The sequence below is a fragment of the Scardinius erythrophthalmus genome, assembly GCF_964197995.2.
Source record: "Scardinius erythrophthalmus genome assembly, chromosome: 25".
Taxonomy (NCBI): Eukaryota; Metazoa; Chordata; class Actinopteri; order Cypriniformes; family Leuciscidae; genus Scardinius; species Scardinius erythrophthalmus.
In genome coordinates this window covers 13,287,102-13,306,097 of record NC_138245.1, presented here as the reverse complement: position 1 = coordinate 13,306,097, position 18,996 = coordinate 13,287,102, and the positions used below count along the sequence as shown (strand labels likewise).

General features: G+C 37.9%; 1 protein-coding gene across 2 annotated transcripts in view; it reads right to left on the bottom strand.

Moving 5' to 3' along the window:
* Positions 1–2,468: 2,468 nt before the first annotated feature.
* mast3b (microtubule associated serine/threonine kinase 3b) overlaps positions 2,469–18,996 on the bottom strand; it is a 32,763-nt gene continuing 16,235 nt past the window's right edge. The window contains exons 8-26 of one of the 2 annotated variants that reach the window (XM_081358554.1): positions 17,297–17,398; positions 17,049–17,181; positions 16,880–16,950; positions 16,698–16,786; positions 15,521–15,729; positions 14,901–15,039; positions 14,690–14,822; positions 14,431–14,596; positions 14,198–14,299; positions 13,330–13,452; positions 13,040–13,152; positions 10,916–11,076; positions 9,813–9,934; positions 9,250–9,450; positions 8,922–9,148; positions 7,816–7,938; positions 6,763–6,899; positions 6,186–6,367; positions 2,469–4,289 (exon numbers count right to left, since the gene is read on the bottom strand). In XM_081358554.1, the coding sequence (XP_081214680.1) occupies positions 3,277–4,289; positions 6,186–6,367; positions 6,763–6,899; positions 7,816–7,938; positions 8,922–9,148; positions 9,250–9,450; positions 9,813–9,934; positions 10,916–11,076; positions 13,040–13,152; positions 13,330–13,452; positions 14,198–14,299; positions 14,431–14,596; positions 14,690–14,822; positions 14,901–15,039; positions 15,521–15,729; positions 16,698–16,786; positions 16,880–16,950; positions 17,049–17,181; positions 17,297–17,398 (3,546 nt within the window). In that variant the 3' untranslated portion in view covers positions 2,469–3,276. The remainder of the gene's footprint in view (positions 4,290–6,185; positions 6,368–6,762; positions 6,900–7,815; positions 7,939–8,921; positions 9,149–9,249; positions 9,451–9,812; positions 9,935–10,915; positions 11,077–13,039; positions 13,153–13,329; positions 13,453–14,197; positions 14,300–14,430; positions 14,597–14,689; positions 14,823–14,900; positions 15,040–15,520; positions 15,730–16,697; positions 16,787–16,879; positions 16,951–17,048; positions 17,182–17,296; positions 17,399–18,996) is intronic. The other variant, XM_081358555.1, reaches the window with a different exon arrangement.

Genomic DNA, 18,996 nt, shown 5'->3' with positions numbered 1-18,996 from the left:
CTCCAACACATACACCACTACTGATCCAAAAGCACAAGAAAAGTGTTCAGAATCATATAAATAAGCCACAGAAGTTTTGGTATTCTGTTCTGTGAGGCGATGAAACAAAACTGGAACTTTTCGGCCGAATGGATCAGTGGTGTGAAGCGTCAAACTGGTAGAATCATCTAATTGAGATTGTCAATGAAGGGAAAGCAAGCTCTCAGATTTGATCAAAAATATCTTAATTTGTGCTCTGAAGATGAACGAAAAGGCTTATGGGTTTGGAATGATATGAGGGTGAGTAAATGATGACAGATTTTTTGGGTGAACTATCCCTTTAACAACAATCCCATGGAGCAATCGCAAAATATGCATATATATATACAAATATTTAAGTATTTTGAAAGCGTAGGGAGACCGGCTTGATTATGTCATTCGCAGTGCTTCATAAGAAGCAGAGGCAGAGCTATTGGTGGAATCTGGGAAATCCCTGCATACATAAAAATGAAATGGTGTGAATTTGTACATTTTAATGTATTTGAAAGACAACAGCCCTCCAAAGACAGTAACACATGGTTTAATGACTCACTGAGTAATAATTCAAATACTAATTTATGCGTTTGTCAAGAGCCGATTAGATAGGCAATGTTGAGAAAACATGTGAAATGATATAAATGATAAAGTGAAATGATTTCTGTAGATCTGGTGATTAAATGCTGTTTTCAGTGATAGGCACATGACTAGTGGCTGGCGTCCGTGTGCAATTCCACAAACCTGGAAGAGCTTCTAAATGGATAGACTTATTCTAGAAAAGAAAATTTTTTATATAAAAAAGACATAGCAAAATAAATAAATTTACGGTCACTGGGAGAATAACATGTAATCATACAATCAATAAAAAAGTAACTGTAGTCTGAAGTACGAGTATTTTAAAATGTAATATATTTTTGGAATCTGATTAAGCAATCAGGGTTACATGTAATCAGTTACTACCCAGAATTGTGTGTGTGTGTGTGTGTGTGTGTGTGTGTGTGTGTGTGTGTGTATGTATGTATGTATGTATGTATGTATATATATATATATATATATATATATATAAATAAATATAAATATGAAGAAAAACAAAAGTCATTTATATTCCATATTAACCAGAGAATGATTTATTACAAAACATCATCAGACAAACAGTTAACATTAAAAAATATTTATAAAAAGTATTTTTTTTTATTATTATTTTTTTACAAACATACCAGTTACCAAGTCCTGACAATTCTGGAAAAATGGAAGAAACCATCAGCACAGCAGGTTATATAGATGTTGGATTTTCAGTGCTGTGAAGCATTAGTGCGAATGCAACATCGTGACCCAGTCTCGTCTGAACATGTTTAAGAGTGGGTTTGACATCCACAAGACAAACACTTCATCCACTAAAGTCTGTGATTACAGAGGGATAAAATGTCACAACTGGGTCTGCATAACATTAAGCTTTTAATAACATTACTGTAATTCAAAGGCTCGGTTATACTTGACCATTAAACATTGCACTCAGGTTGCCATGCCAAAGTGAACGGTGCATTTACTTAACATGCAGCATGCAAACGATCGGCTGACGGGCAGGAAAATACAGCCTATTCAAATTTACACCAATTTGTGTCACACAGAGTGTTTACGACTACAGTAGCCTGGTGCATAAAGTTAAACGGAGAGGTCACAATTAACAAACCTCAAAAATACAACAGAAATGTTTTCTTGAATTGGTCAAGCATGTGCCGTTTTTCCTGAAGGTCCAACATAAATGAAGTCCTGACTGACTGATAGCATCCAATTGACTGTTAAACCTTCTCATGCAGTTTTATATGCAATTAATATACTGTCATATATTAGATCCAAATAACAACTTAAAGTAAAAAAAAAAAAAAAAAAAAGTTTTGGAAGAGAGTCATGCATATGAACAAAAACATCCAGTCTGATGTGTGCAGTGTCTATTAACAATGACATCACACCGAACTTTAAACGATAATCTAGCGAAAGCCTCCACCCACTGACTCCAGTTCTGCAAACATTTGTAAATAAGTTACCTCCGCACAGTAGAAATCCATATATATATATATATATATATATATATATATATATATATATATATATATATATATATATATATATAAAATGTAAACATTTCTCCAAGTACAAAAACTTGTGAGTACTCGCGACAGGCCAATGGTCAAAAAACTCATGACGATGTGGTTCGTTACTCAGTGATTTCTTGTGTAAATGAGTTCCGGCTAGTGTGAGGTGTGTGACTGCATGCTTAAGTATTTCTTCAAATATTTCAGGTGTGTCTGTGAGCCCATTCATTTTAGCACCTGTGAAAATTTGAGATGTTTTAGATTGCAGGTAAACTGAACAAAGCTGGGTGAAAAAGAAAAGTAGAGGAAGAATATTTAAGTAAAAGAACTCTGCGAAAATACATAATTTTTTTTACCTTAAATATCTTAAAACCAAACATTATCCCTTTCTGGGTTCAATTTTAAGTATAGAACTTTTTTTTTTTAATTCATGAATTAAATTTAGCATCCTTTAATTAAAGTATCTGGAAAGGAATTTAATTTAAAATATTCTAAATCTAAATTCATCTTTACAAAAATGGTCAAATAAAACAAGGTGTAAAACTGATCTATTTGGTTTGATGCATAAAATTCACATAAACAATTGTTTTTTTGACACCTTGACCAACATGTAACTTCATTTCAAATTACTTGTGGGGTTCCTACAGTTGAAGCCCAAATGGTCGACACAAACAGAGTCCAATTTTTCTTTCACACGGATCATTTCAAACACTTTGGAAACCCTTTGAGATTGTGGAATAATACATGAAAAGGGCCACATGACAATTCCATTCAAATATCATTTGAACCTGCAGCTTTTAAAATCTCACACAATGTCGGTGCAAAAATGAAAAGCTCTAGGAGGATGAAATGGATTCGAAGCTTTTGCACATTTTCATAGAAAAAAATCAAGTCATTCAAATCCCCTCCTCAACCCGTTCACAGAAGGTGAGAAAAATGCACTAGCAACCGTTAAGTTTTTCTCTTTTTTTTTTGGCCAACAGCACATCTCCAGTACACTATAAATTAAAAAAGCATACATATTCCCTGCATAAGACTATCGTACTTCCATTTACACATTAATAAAATACTCCACTTAGTAATTGTTTGAATTCTGCGTGGCAACAAACGTTGTGATGCCGGGTGCGTCGTGAAGCCCGAGGGGATGATGATGTGCTGCAACAGTCCTTTACTCATTTATCTCTTTTTCAATTCGCTTTTTTCCTGGACTCTGACGCTTTTCTGGCTTTGCTGCATCTGCAGTGGTCTCGCCGGCTTCATGTGTAGTTGCTGAGGAGCGTTGGGGGTCTTTGGCAGCACATTCAGCCTGAGGTTCAGCTTGACACAGCGTATGCGACACGTTTTCCTCAATCTCTTCCTCGTCTTCATCCGAACAAAGCCTCCAATCGTCTGCTTCCTCGCTCTCTGATCCTTGCACGGCGATCTGAGGGACCAGCGGATTCCTCCTCGCCATGCACTCCTCCTCCGACTGCGTTTCACCCAGCATCTGCTTGGCCGACTGAGCGGGAATCTGGGCGGCCCTGTCGTCCGGTTCGTCAAAGCTCACTTCCTGCACGGCTTCCTGCTTCTTGAAGGAATCTCGGCGTTCGGAGAGGTTCAGCTTGCGCATTACAACGATCTGCTCCATTCGGTCACCAGGCCAGTCCCTCATTCTCTGGCCGCAAAAGTACCCACCCAGCCTGCCATGATCCACCGAATATGTTGCACTGCAGGCCACCTCTGCCTCGGCATCTCCCAGTACATCCACCTCGCAGTGGGGGACTTCCAACGTGTGTCTGCGGGGCGCGTGGGGCTTTTTGTCAGCAAATAAGGCCCCTGAGAGTTTCTCTGCAGACTGGACCCTCTTCAGCAGAGGGGAACGTGGAGGTTCTGCACTCCGGGGTCTGACCACATGCCGAATGATCGTGGGGGGCGAGAGAGTCTTGCCGTGGAAGGAGTGGAGGGTTTTGGAGATGCTGGGTAAGGGTGAGGGGGAGCGCTGGGGGGACAGGGCCTGTGGCGAAGAGGTGCAGGCCAGAGGTGACGGTGGGATACTGCTGGTGGACTTCCTTCTCCCCACTTTAGTGTAGCGTTGGTTGCCAAGTTTTGAGCCAAGGCCGTGCAGCGAGCTGGGCCGCATCTGGACTGCTGGTGAACTGGGAGAGCTGGAGCATGGAGAGGCGTTCTGGGGCAGGCTGGCTTCTGAACAGATTGCAATGTTTTGTGACAATTTTAACAACATAATTAATAAACGACATATTTAATATATTATAATATATACAATAAACAAACGTTTTTTGGCATTTTCTGATTAAATTAAAGGGATAGTTCACTTTGAAATTAAATTTTGGTATGTTTTAGCTTACCTCAAGGGCATCCAAGATGTAGGTGTCTTTTTTTCCGCAGTAGTTTCAATTTTGATATTTTTAGGTCAAACCGTTCTTGTCTGACAGTCATATCATGCAGGTCTATGGTCACGGTCTCAAAGAACATGCACAGTGAAGTCCAAATTAAACAATTCCCCATCGTAACTACACATTGATGGCCTAAGACACGAAACGAGCGGTTTGTGTGAGAAAACGAACAGTATTTATATCGTTTTTAGCTCTTATACACAGCCACGTCCAAGTGATCTGAGGGCACGGGTGCATCCTGGTGTGTGACGTGTGCGCAGACTGGTGCATAGATATATATACACTAAATGTCGCATTAAAGACATTCGTTCCAATGAACTGCCGTAGCCAAGGCGACATCTAGTGTATATATATCTATGCACCAGTCTGCGTACACGTCACACACCAGGATGCGCTCGCGCCCTCAGATCACTTGGACGTGGCTGTGTTACAAGAGGTAAAAACAACATAAATACTGTTCGTTTTCTCACACAAACCGCTCGTTTCGTGTCTTAGGCCATCAATGGGTACTTACGATGGGGAATTGTTTAATTTGGACGATGGGGAATTGTTTAATTTGGACGATGGGGAATTGTTTTAATTTGGACTCTTTGCATGCTCTTTCAGATAGTGACCATAGACCTGCATGATATTTATATATTTAGACAAGAACGGTTTGACCTAAAAATATCAAAATTGAAACTACTGCAGAAAAAAGACACCTACATCTTGGATGCCCTTGAGGTAAGCTAAAAAATACCAAAATTTAATTTCAAAGTGAACTATCCCTTTAAGTGACCAAGCCATAGTAGTGCTGGGTATTGACACAAATTTCACAATTAGAGTTTGAAAATCGATTTAATTCTGATCTCGATTCAATTCAATTCAATTCATTTAGATTATAGATCATGTACAGTACAAAAAAATGAAACGGTAGCGGTCATAGAAACTATAATGAATATGTAATATACTACATATATTTAGCAAAATGCTTATCTCAAGTTATTAGTTAGTATTTTTCTTGTCAACTATCAAGCTATGGTCATTGAATTGCTTTTCAGAGTTGCGTGACATTGTTTACAAGCTGTTTTGACGTCTTTCCGAAACATTCACTGAGCAATTACATGATGCATTTCAGTAAGTCGTACTGTATCTTTCAACATATCTTCAGATGTTCATTTATTTTTATGTTGTGCTATAACTAGTAGTAAAAAGTAAGAGATAAATGGTTCACATGTGCTTCGTGCTGCTGCTTCGCTTGAACTGAGGCTACAGCGATCTGTCACACCACAACAATACTTATGACATTTGTGATAAAGTATCAGTGTTCAAATTCCGTCCGTTTTATATATCAAAAGTAACAAAGCTTATTGCGATTTATTGGATGGGAGGTGCGCTACAAACAATATTTCATGAAGTTGTGTTCATGCAACAACTGAAAAGAGCATAGACTAAAAGATCGATCTTGGGAATTAAGAATCGATATTGGTTCATCAAAATGAGAATCTACTAAAATTGAGAAACCAAGAAGTCCTTAAATATTTCTTCATTTTATAATATAACAACCGTTTTAAAAGAAATCATTTAATTTAAGAAAATATTTAAATATTCCTACATTTTTATCAATATATATTCTCCAACTTAAACTGATTAATTACTGACTGACAAATAGTTTCATGTTTTCTATCTATATGTCGGGTCATACCAGCGGTGTGGTCGGGAACGGGGCTCCGGCAGGGTGTTGTGGGTCCGGAGGAAAGGCTGTGGGTGGGAGAGCCTGGCAGACTCTCGCTGGAGGACACCGAGTGATGCAGGCCGGAGGAGAAACTACGGCTGCTGTGCATGACGGTGCTCTGTTTGGACAGCTTCTTCAGCATGTTGCGCCTCCTGGGTGAACACGAGATTATTCAGGGTAACGGCAAACATCGATGAATGATAAACTCTTGCAAGCGGCATCGAACTAAATGTCCTTACTGACATTAGCGATAGACAAATATATCAGCCAGTAACCATTTCAACGGATAAAATAAATAGAGTGTAAAATAAATGTTAATTCAACTTCAACAATTACAGGTCATAAATGTGCATCTAATTTGAGCTCATTAAATTGCATTATGTTTGCAGAGGGATTATAGCTTCCACTGTCTACCCTGCACTAGTAGACAGTATTGGGACAGTATTGAGTATTGGGATCAGCCATTTAAAAATCAAATCAACCACTAATGATGTAATGTAATGATGTAAAATAATATGAAAGCTTTAAAAACAAGAGTTTTCCTGACCGGTCCTGATTGTCCCTCCATTTGCTCCTCTTACAGCGGCGGGCCATCTTTCCTTTACAGCTGCTCTTGCGTGCTGGCCCAATCTTTATAGATGTGTCCTCTAGCGCAATAGTCTGCAGGGACACCTGGTTACCGCTCTGTATATTAAAAAGACCAAACGAAAGTAGATGAAACTAGTTGACAAATTACACAAAAGAAATCTATTACACAAAAGATGATCTATTAATCTCCCCTAACTAGTCAGAATTCAATTTAGCAATAATTAAAAAAGTAATAATGCAATTTGAACTATTAAGAACATCAGCAAATTTATTTTGACTAGTTAATTACATTTTCACTACAAATAATTTAATTTTACAGGTCTAAATAGAATTACAGACAGTAAAATACAATGTTAGATTTTTTTTACAAATCCAAAAATGACATTGTCAATATCTGCCATATGAATTATTACTAGGACAGATAACTAAATTCTATAATGTCTAGTCAAAACTACTATTTTAGATATCTGTTAGACAATTTTGACTAGTAATTATTCAAACATGTATTTTTTCTAATTTAAAGTGAGTTAATATCTATAACTCAATCTGAGCTAGTAATATGCAATTATTACAAGTAGAAATGTTTGGCTAGTCAATAAAATTGCAGATATATTTAATTCTCAGTAGTTTGATCAGCATTATTACTATTAGAAATTATTTTTGTCAAAATGTATTTCAACTATGACCATTTATTTATTATATATTATTTACTGTATTTAATTCCTTTTTTTTTTTTTTTTAAACATTGGCGTCTATTATCATATTGCTGTTGCCACAATTTAATAAAACTAAAAAGCCACTTGAGGCTTTGAATAAAGTGATTTCACTATGGTTAAATGTGTTTTAGGCATACAAACATGGCTAAATTAAATAAAAATAAATTCCCTATCAAGTACAGCTTCAAGTAAGGGTTTCAAAATGTTAGTTTTTTTTGTGTGAAATTCCTCAACTGACATTTTGTTTTTGGTCTAGTTCAGAATATGGGAATCCCAACATGCTGCTGTTCAAATACCTTCAAGAGAAGCTCCATCATCTCTGTGTGCACTAGACCCTGCACAGACTCTCCATTCACATGAGTGATCAGATCACCTGCTCGCAGTCCAGCCTCATGGGCAGGGCTGCTCTCCTCCACACCCTGACAGAGGAAAACAACAATAGGAGTCAGAATAAACAGACTGAACCATCCATTTTTAAAACTCAATGTCTGAGGCCGTTTACACCTGGCATTAAGATGCATTTTGGTCGATCGGATCACAAGTGGATGATGCTAAATACAGGTGTAAACTGGGTCTAAAACATTTTGAGCTTGTCCACTTTTAGAGGTAGTTGAAAACACATTTGACTGGATTGATTTTGTAGAGTAAACGCTCATGTGGTTGAATGTGTTCGAACAGCCACGAAAGGCCGCCTTCTCTCCATCTACTGACCTAACACGTAAACATTATGGGCAGTGCTGGAAGTACTTTGTTGGCTGGAAAACCAAGTTTGGTTGGAAGACGAAAAACGTACCAAGCACAATGTTTTCTCGCCATTCCTGATTTCTAACACACTCTCAGTGTTCGGCGTGGTCTTGTGAGTATCAGAGCAGAAACGGAAGCTGATGCTCCCAGTATATTTTTCTGTCTCCTTTCACGTTCATATGTAAATTGCACTTGCTTATTTTGCCAGTTAGTTCAAAAGATCTGAAAAAACCCATACATGTTACCCTCCTCTCGAACAAATCAGGACAGAAGAGGTTGAAAGTGGACAAAAGAGACAGATTAAAACACCAGGTGTAAACGGGAATGTGTCTCCCTTTTCAACTTAGTAGTAGTAGCCTTTTATTGTCACTTAGTCACAAGTACCAGCGAAATTAGCCATCAACCTGTCCATACAAACATACATACAATATGACAAGGGGGTAGACAGAACAGGAAGACAGAGAATTTAGGAAAAAAAAATACAGCATAACATGAGGAGAAGTGAGGAGAAAAAAAGGCAACCCCAAGACTATGCTCCTGTAGGAGTACAGTTTGGGAACAGTAAAAAACTGTGATCTGATCTACCAAAACACAACTTAATACCAGGTGTAAACCGAGTGTGTTCCGATAAGAGGCTTAGAAGTGATTATCTGCTTACCAAGACCATGTGGTTTATGGTGTAGATGTCACTGGTCCCCATGTAAACACGAATGGTCTGCAGGGTGAAGCCGTATTTCTTCCCAGAGCTGTGGATGATGATTGGGGGGCGGAGCCTGCTGACGCTGAGTGACAGGTCTCGATTGGGGGAGGAGTCTCGGGATGATGGATTAGAGGAAAACGATCGAGGGGAAATGGAGCGCGCCTGCAGGCCGCCAATCCCGTCATCTGGGGAAAAGGAAGAAAAATGTGTCACAAACACTCTCCAGATATGAAGAGAACCACCATTTTCTTTAGAGCTGCTATGGTAACTATATTTGGGGTCTGACCTGGCGTGATGATGAGCGAGAGGGTGGACACTGATGCAGACTTGGGGACCTTGCGTCCTGGTGAAAGTCGCTGTCTGTCAGGCGTCTCCAGCTGGTTTCCAAAGCACTGAGGGGTCCCCTGTTCCCTTGGCGACGAGTGTTTCGTTCCTGTGCTGTTGCTACGAAGTCGGAGTCTTCGCAGGCTGGATACAACAACTTCAGCTGCAGAATTAAAAGGTTTGCATCAAAATAAAACACCACCCAGTGAATGTAGCACATTACTATAATTTACAAGGACTTGAATTTGATTGCTAGCAGACACATTTACTACAGTATATATTTCTTTATGAATATGCATAATAGCAAGAGTTTTTTTTTTATGGGTCCTTTTTGACATTTTAAAAAGAGAGTAAAGGAAATGAGGGGACAACAGGATTGGAACATGACAGATCGAATCCTCATTTCCCATCTTTATGTGGCCGGAACGTATCCACTACTAGGCCACCAGTGTTTTGAATATTGTAAAGGGCAATAAATTGTTAACAAAAAAAATCAAAAACGTGGCAATTTTTTTGTCAACTTACCCTCATCATCGGTGGACAGGGCGAATCGTGGCATGGCCTCTAGGCTGTGTGTGCTGCTCACAACTAGGGGGCTCACGGCACGCTCGGGCTGAGATGAGCTGGATGAAGTTCGAGGGCGCAGGCTAAAAAAATAATAATAAAAAAACACGCATTCAAAATGCTGGTAAATAACATTTACTGTGATTAAGCCTCAATGAAAACATACATGTAAGGAATAATGTACATACAACTGGTTGTTACTGCAAAGTAAACCGCAACAATGTCAGGGTCCTACTTATTACACGGCTAATTGCCACAAAAAAAATAATTAGACAAGTTGAAAAAAAACTAAACATTTCCCCATAGAAAACCATTCCTACAAGCAGCTTTGAGCCTAGACCAGTCTTCTGTGTACAACTGCGTGTTTGTGATTTTCTGGGCGAGTCGGAGTGAACTGCAGCACTAATAGTGTCTCATGAATGACTTTTGAAAAATAATACATTCATTGTCATGTTTTTTTTTTTTTTTTTATAAAACCCTACCGTACGTGATACACTGCCATTGGATGGATGAGAAACGGTTCTAAAATTAAACAGAAACAGTTCTAGTTCTTACCTGTTTATTCTTATAATCCATTCGAGTGTACAAATCATTAGTTTTGGCAACAAGACGAACACTTCAAAAATATTACCTATGCCAATTACTAATACTGTAATCCTAATTTAAAGTAAAGTAAAAAACTGTGGCTCAAGATGGCAGCAGCTACATTTGAATAACATGAGAGTGTGTCTGCAGTGTGATACGAGGGAAATGAAAGCAGCACTGGCCTCACATACCCTGATGAGAGATAATTTTACAACGTGACTATCATTACAGGGGAATAACTGATCTCGGAACGTCGCAACTGATCAGAATCATGCATTTCTGAGAACCATGCAATAAGTAGAATAATATTCTAACCAGAACTTAATACTATAATGGGTATAGTTTTTATTTTTCTAATAAATGTCTATTTATTATAACTTTTTTTGTATTGTATAATATGTTCCATCGGTTTGTAATGGCACGTGATGACAGATTTTTTATTTTGGGTTGAATACATTTCTGGATTACTCGATTCGCACCTTGCCCTCTGAGCTGAGAGCCTCTTGTCTCCAGTGGAGGCCTGCCGTCGGATCTCTCCAGGAGAGTGAGTGTCTGCCCGGTCCTCTATCTCCTCACTGTGACTGCGGTCGGAGGAGAAGCTCAGGGACGGGGTGGCCAGGTGCTCTGTGCTGCTGTACACCTACACAATTGTGGATAAGAAATGTCAGAGAGAAAGAGAGACAAAAATGGCCACACAACAGAAAAATGTCCCCTATGTTTTAGCTGGGCAATACAACAGTGGTCTAATTTTTTTAAAAACCTATTTAAAAGCAAAAGTCTAATTACATATGTTATTATATAAATACTATATGTGCAACCCATAATTCATTTATTAAAAGGTATAACCTAGGGTTGTCACTAACAAGTATTTTGATAATAGAGAAATCTGTCGATTATTCTGACGATTAATCAAGTAATTGGATATTTTTTTGTGGTAATAAAAATAGATCTAAGCAAAGACCTAAGCCTTTAAAATGACTTGAAACATTTATACCATGGTTTGTCTGAATACTCGATTCTGATTGGCTGGAAGGTGTGCAAAAAAAAAAAAAAAAACATTTTATGCACAGGTAGTACCAAGTCAGTTTAATCACCATTTTATATTAATGCACAGTTTTCATTGAAGCACATTATATTTCTCATAAACTAGGGGTTACATTGCTATTTTGAAGTAATTAAACTCACAGCTTCATTATTAATAGAGAAGCTGAACAGACGCAGGTATGAATCTCTCTCTTGATAATTCATTAAATTAAATGCTATGATTTATTCAGCAAATAAATGCCATCTTACACACTACTTCATCTCTGTGTCTGATTCAAAGAGGGCAGAATGCTAGATCTAACGAGCCTTAACTGACGAATATAATGTCAATTTTACCCTTCCGGTTAAATATTACGCTGCAGACATCAATAACTGCTTTAAGTTATCAATGCTGGCAAATGACCATGGTATAAGCGGGATAATCCACGGCTAGCTGTGCATCAAAACAAGTAATCATATGGTTTTATAGACCAACACGGTTTATATCATGTATTTTAACAATCATCTTATGTATATTATGTATTATACCCAAATGTCTGCAAAGGATGCCAACGGCCTGGTGTTGTTACACTTTTCTTACAACAGATCAAATCCTTGTTTAACATTGACCAAATGACATTTAATCAAATGTTTACTTAATCTTTCATGTCTGGCCACTTCTTTACGATAGAAGTGATTCTTAAACAAGACTAAATGGACATCAAAACATGCAGATTTTTTAATCGCTATGAACAGTTCGCATACTTCTAATGTTTACAAATGGTTTGTGTTACAAACTTGATGAAATGGTGCACATTGCGTTCCCAAATAAACGTTGTAAAGTAACCCAAACTCACAGCAGATGCAGAGACGCAGTTTGAGATGCGCTCCATGCATGTAAATGATAACAGTACATGTGGAGCAGCATTTACTGTGAACAGAGCCACACATACCCTTCACGCATGCCAATTATTAAAACGCATATATATTAAATCCGCAGCGTATAGATTTATTTAATTAAATCACAGCCTTTGTGAATTTACAATAACACTATGCTATAGTATGGTTTTTAAATGGTTTTAATACATCGTGCAGCCTTAGAAAACGGTGTAATAATGCGCTTCATGGATTCACGTATGTGGAATGCACCACTTCTGTTATTTTGCCAGTTACTCGACACGGGTAAATTGCAATCCAGGATTTTTTTCAAATTGAGTACTCATATTTAATTGAGGAATCGTGACAGCCCTAGTAAAACCCATGTGATACTGATACGAGCCTTCATCTCATGTGTGTGCATTTCAAACATTTGTCTGACTACTCTTTTCATACTATTCATTTAGTTTTTTAACGCGATAAAATGTGTCGTTTATGGAAGCCTGTTGCTGCCTCCAAAAAAAATACAAATACATAAAATAAAATGGGTAATTAAAGTTTAAAATAAAAAATAAATAAAAATTCAGTGAAAGAAAGCGGCAAGTACAAGAAATAAACAATATGATTATGACTGTTCAGTCACACACATGTAATAAAAAAGCTTTCAACATTATCAAAACGCGCAGACAGCAAAAGGACCCAACCTTGCTGAAACGATTTGACCAAGAAGAAAACCCTCGTATTTCTAATGAAGACTCCTCATCATTGGTTTCATCATCCTCATCGGAGGCCAAATGATGGTAGCGTTCAGATCGTGCTGCAGAGGAAAGAAAACCAAAGAATTTAGGGGGTAATACTCAAGTACAATGAAGAAATAATAACTGCACCTCATTGCATAAGGCACAAGAATGCGCTGATATTTCCAGAGCGTTTTGCTCCAGGCATTTATGAAGCTCCCAGGACCTCTTTCCTGTGTTGAATAAGTGGAACTCACTGTCAAAATAGCTAGTGTCATCTTCGGCCTCCAGCTGAGGGATGAATTCCGCTTTCTGACGCAGGAGTCCGTTCCAGTCTAGACCACTGAAGAACAAATGCTGCTTTACTTCTGGAGCCCCACCTACAAACACACAGGAAGTCATACTTGTCCAAATCTCTACATAAAATAGTTGTATAAATGAGGTTTGAAGGATAGCGAACTCTAAAGAATTTGTTTTGAACTTAAATAGGCCATATCATATTTTTTTTGTCATTTCATTCTACTCGAGGTAAATGTTAGTTTTTCATACTATTATATTTTTATAGCAAAACAATAGTTTTGAGCAACCAGTTTAGTTTTGGTCTCTCTCTCTCTCTCTCTCTCTCTCTCTCTCTCTCTCTCTCTCTCTCTCTCTCTCTCTCTCTCTCTCTATAAAATTCAAAAACAGCTTAATTCCATTGTTATATTGACTAAAATGCATTTTTTCACAAAAATACAACTGTTCTCACAAAAAAACGTTTGTGAAGGAAAATTACATGTCACTGACATGTACACGTGGATATGTAAATGCGGGCAATTTGTATGATCCCAGACATCCCATTCAAACCGTATGACTTTCTTTCTTCTGTGGAAGATAAAAGATATTTTGAAGAATGTTGGTAACCAAACAGTTTTGGTGACCACTGACTTGGCGAGAAAAAAAAAAAAAAAGAAAAGAAAAAAAAAAAGAAGAAAGACATTTCTCAGAATATCTTCTTTTTTCCTCCACAGATGAAATATGTCTCATGTCTGGTTTGAAACAACACAAGGATTTGCATTTTTGTGCGAACTATATATAGCTACAATTCTTAACAATTGAAGCATGAATGAATGAAAGACAAAGCACCTGTTCCAAGTCTCTCCAGCGGGCTTTGGTTCAGTAATCGTGTGATCATGTCCTGGGCGTCTACAGGAAGAGTATCATCCCCATCTGGCCAGATAATCTCATCTGCGTAAGAAACAGCGAGTATCAAATCATTTGATCACTGTTTCATTTTAAAGCAGTTGGTAAAGCTTCCTGTTTCTTTAAATAATATCTGTGTCTCACCAGCTGTTTAAAACACATTCATCTGAACTCACCGCTGACAACCTGCCCAAAAAGCTCTTCTGGTGTGTCCCCGAAGAACGGAACACATCCCACCAGAAATTCATACAGGATGATGCCCATGGCCCACCAGTCGACGGGTTTCCCATAGCCCTGCCGCAGGATCACTTCTGGAGCAATGTACTCTGGAGTGCCGCAAACCTACAACATAATGATTGACTCTACATTAATATCAATAACAGTTCTTGAAAATTGACATAAATTGTATCCAAGAAGTATTGTGGTCTTTCCCACCTGCTTGTCGATAAACTCCCTGGTGTCTTTCTCAACGTGGCCCTCATACAGATTTGTTGTCATGTTCATCAGGCCGATTTTGGAGAGCCCGAAGTCAGTGAGTTTGATGTGCCCCATTGAAGTAATCAAGAGGCTGTGAAGGGTTAACAGAACCGTTTAACAAGCTACATTTCCACACAGTTGCCTAAGAGGTTTGTAGGTATTTTCTCACTTGTCTGGTTTGAGATCTCTGTGCACAATGCCGTAACTGTGGAGGTATTCCAGTGCCAAAACTGTCTCCGCAAAGTACATCCTGGTCATGTCCACAGGAAGTGGGCCCATGTTCTTTAGCACATTGGCACAGTCACCACCTGAAGATCATATTAGCCCAGACATATTTATTTATACATGTGTATGACTTGTACATGCATTAATAATAATAATAATTAACTAAACATTTTATATATGAAGTGGATCAAATCAAAGTTGTCCTAAGACAAGAACGGCTATTGATGAAAGGTTTTGATCCACTTCAAATGTTGACTAATGTATATATAAAATCGAATATATTCAAACTATATATATATATATATATATATATATATATATATATATATATATATATATATATATATATATATTAAAGAATACGAGGGCATGAATTTAACAAAAATAATGATGTGCACAGATAAATCATTTATAATAAACACTGACAATAAATTCCACAAAAAAAACAGGAATTGTCCATTTTGATTTCATGGTGATTTTAAATCAGTCTAATTTCTGACTGATTGTTTAATGGCAATTTGTACTAAAACATACATGTTCACAAGAGAGTTTTGTTGAGTTTACCTTCCACATACTCCATGACCATGCACAGATGTCTGCGGGTCTCAAAGGAGCAGAACATGCTGACCACAAAAGGGTTCTCTGCAAATGTCAGGATGTCTCGCTCCACAAACACCTGCTGGATCTGGTTTCGCAGAATCAGGTTTTGTCGGTTGATCTTTTTCATTGCAAATCTTTGTCGAGTTTCTTTATGCCTTACCAGATACACAGCCCTGCAGGATAGATGGAGAACACAGCAAGATACAATCACAGACCTTCATATAAACACATATATTAAAATAAAGTATTGAGTTGTGGCCTGATGACCGGTGGGTTTAGGGCCATGAAAGAATATTATTTATATTTTTATATATACATATGTACACATACACTTTCAATTTCTATATTTGATTAAAATAGATGTTTAACACCATAAAAAAACCCCACTGTAAATAGAAATATTTCAAACCTCTTTTATAAAGTCTCATATTTTTGACATTTTAATTCAAGAAGTCTTTATTTTCTGATATATTCTAAAGGTAATTTAACCTCCAACTATTGAATTGCCAACACACTCACAGTTTTGGTGAAGAAAATTCTTGAATTTGAAAGCTTGAAATCATCCTTTAGTTGCAATTAATTAAAAAATGTTTTAAAAAGTGGGTGCTGGCGTTTCACGCGCGTTCGGCCAAACAGCGTACACTAACCCAGCACTATAGGAACTATCAGTGACGTAAGACCCTACTCTGAAGGAGTTCATTTAGTTCCCCCAAAAGGCATTCCAAGAACTAAAAGCGTTCCCAGTCCCTGCGGGCGAACACGCCAAAAAATACAAACACAATAGTGTTCTAGGAACAATGAAAATGTTCCTCCGGTGCGAAAGCCCCTATTAACCTATACACCTATTAAATATAAATGTCCAGGGCCAATAACAAAACATAACCTCCAAATACATCTGCATTAACCCACGCACGCCCTGTCTCACAAGTGTGCACGCACTGTCATCATGTGAACTCCCTATTAAACATTGTATACATTTTAAAATATTGCTGATTACTTACAAAGCACTAAATAGTTTAGCTCCCCAGTACTTGAGCGAGCTCCTAACGCATTATAGCCCTTTGCGTCTATTGCGATCTCAAAATTCCGGCCAGTTGATAATACCTAGAATATCAAGATTTGAATACCTAGATTTGCTTACCCATAAGCCCCATTACTGATGAGTTTTAAGGTCTCAAAATCGCTCTCCAGCGGTTTTCTTCGTAGTGGTGTGGGTAAAGATTTATTCTGCTGTAAGCAACAGGAAGAGATGTATCGTTAGTGACGTCTTATGAAACCTAGAAAGGCTATTTAATGCTCCATATCTTTTTGTTGTGCTTTTACCTCTGCCGTTTCTTCAGAATCAACTGTCAGTGTGTGTCCAAAGTCGTACTGCTCCTCTAACTGCACAACTTCTGTCAAAACAGATGAAAGACACAACATAATGAGCCTAAAGAGAAACTGACAGGCTTTCCGAACAAAACCATCATGAGATAAACAACAGCTATCGCACCATCTAGAGGATCTCGGTTGAGCCCAAGTTGGTTGATAATATATCTGGGAATATCGGTTTTGATGCCCTGGCCGACTTTGGCGTGACCTTCTGCAGCCTCTAGTAAATGGTAGAACTCCTCAGGGTCAAACTCCTACACAGTAAAAATAAGGAGTAATAATAGGAGTTAAGACACAGTTTCAGGAGTGTCAGGCCGTGAGGAACATTCACAGGACGGCTGTGAATCAAGTGTAGGTGCAGAATCTCACCAGACACTCCAGCAGTCGTGCAGGACGTGAGATGATGATGAGGATCTTCTTCACCAGCTGTGTGATCACTGAAACCTCCTCACTCTCAGAGCGATCCAGAGCCTTAGACAGACAAACACACACTATATTAAAGGGGCATTGCATGATTTGTCTTGATCTCCTAAAATCGTACCATGTATGTGGTAAAGGTCTATGTAAGAGATATTTTGTGATGCACCGAAATTTAAGCCAACCAAAAACATTTGGCCGAAAAAGTTGATGAATACATACTATAGTGCATATATTAAGCAAAATGCTGCTCTTTTTTTTTTTTTTTTTTTTTTTTATATACATCTTTCTTTCAAAAATGTATCACGAGAAGACGGCTTATTGCCGAAGAACTATACTATAGTAATTTCAATAGTTTCAGTCTTTCGGCTGAATTTTCAGCATCATTACTGCAGACTTCAGTATCACATGATCCTTCAGAAATTATTCAAATTTGATGATTTGGTGCTCAAGAAACATTTCTTTCTTTTATCAATGTAGAAAACAGTTGTGCTGCTTAATATTTTTTAGAAACAAAGTTAAATAGAAAGTTCAATAAAACAATTCATTTGAAATAGAAAACTTTTGTAATATTATAAAAGTGATCAATTTAATGCATCATTGCTCAATAAAAGGATTCATTTCTTTTTAAATAAGCGACCCCAAACATTTGAATAGTAGTGTATGTTTTGCACATCCCTTGTGTACATAACTATTCAGTATCCAGCTACTTAGCTCGCCCTTAACAATCATTAGAGGTCATATAAAAAAAAAATATATATATATAAAAAAAAAAAAAGAGCGGGGTGGAAACGGAAAACCTAAAGTACGACTGTTTTGAGCAATGTTGTCTAACATAATAAGTGGACTTCAGGGGGAAATTAAAATGTCATAAAACTGAAGATGTGAATTAATTTAATAAGGCACACCATTTAAGCAGCAAACTGTGTTAGTCATCAAATAACACAAGAACACTGTGTCCGTCCTGAACTCTGGACAGTATTTGGCGAAGTGACTGGAATGTTATTTCTTGTTTGTGCAGGGGAATCTGCTGGCTTGTGGGATGTGGGAGTGGGAGGTAATGAGCAACTTATGCTCTGGTGCTACAGGATCAAATCCTTTCCAGGCACTTGTGTGAATTTTAATCAACTCTGCATTCTCACTGAATCTGGATTTAACATGCATTAGACTGCAAAATCCAAAGACTGAGCAGGACGTTGAAACATTATACAGATATTATATCCTAAACCAAGAGCACATAAAACAGTTTAATCTATCTTGAGCTGCTGTCTCCTTGCGTAAGGTTGTTTAGGTGAAAAGCTGAGTAAACAAGGGATCAAGCTCGGTCAGGGGACTCCTACGACAAACTAAAATTACTGCATTTTCATGCATTTGATGAAGCTGAACAAAGTGAGGGAGACATGCTATCAAATCAGCATTAAAAAGCCTCATAGCATGATAAGATGTGTGACTCATGTTTCGCAGACAGCCAAATGCCACTGCAAGAGGGGTGTGAGGGAAACATGGATGCTTCTAACTCGACACGAACCGTCACATCAAAACAATGAACTGTTTCCTTTTTTAGCACAGCAGCCAGCGAGTCTCTCTCTCTAGCTCAGACTTGAATGTGACTTGTGCCCCTGCAGCATGGAGCTTTATAATGATGCCCAGCT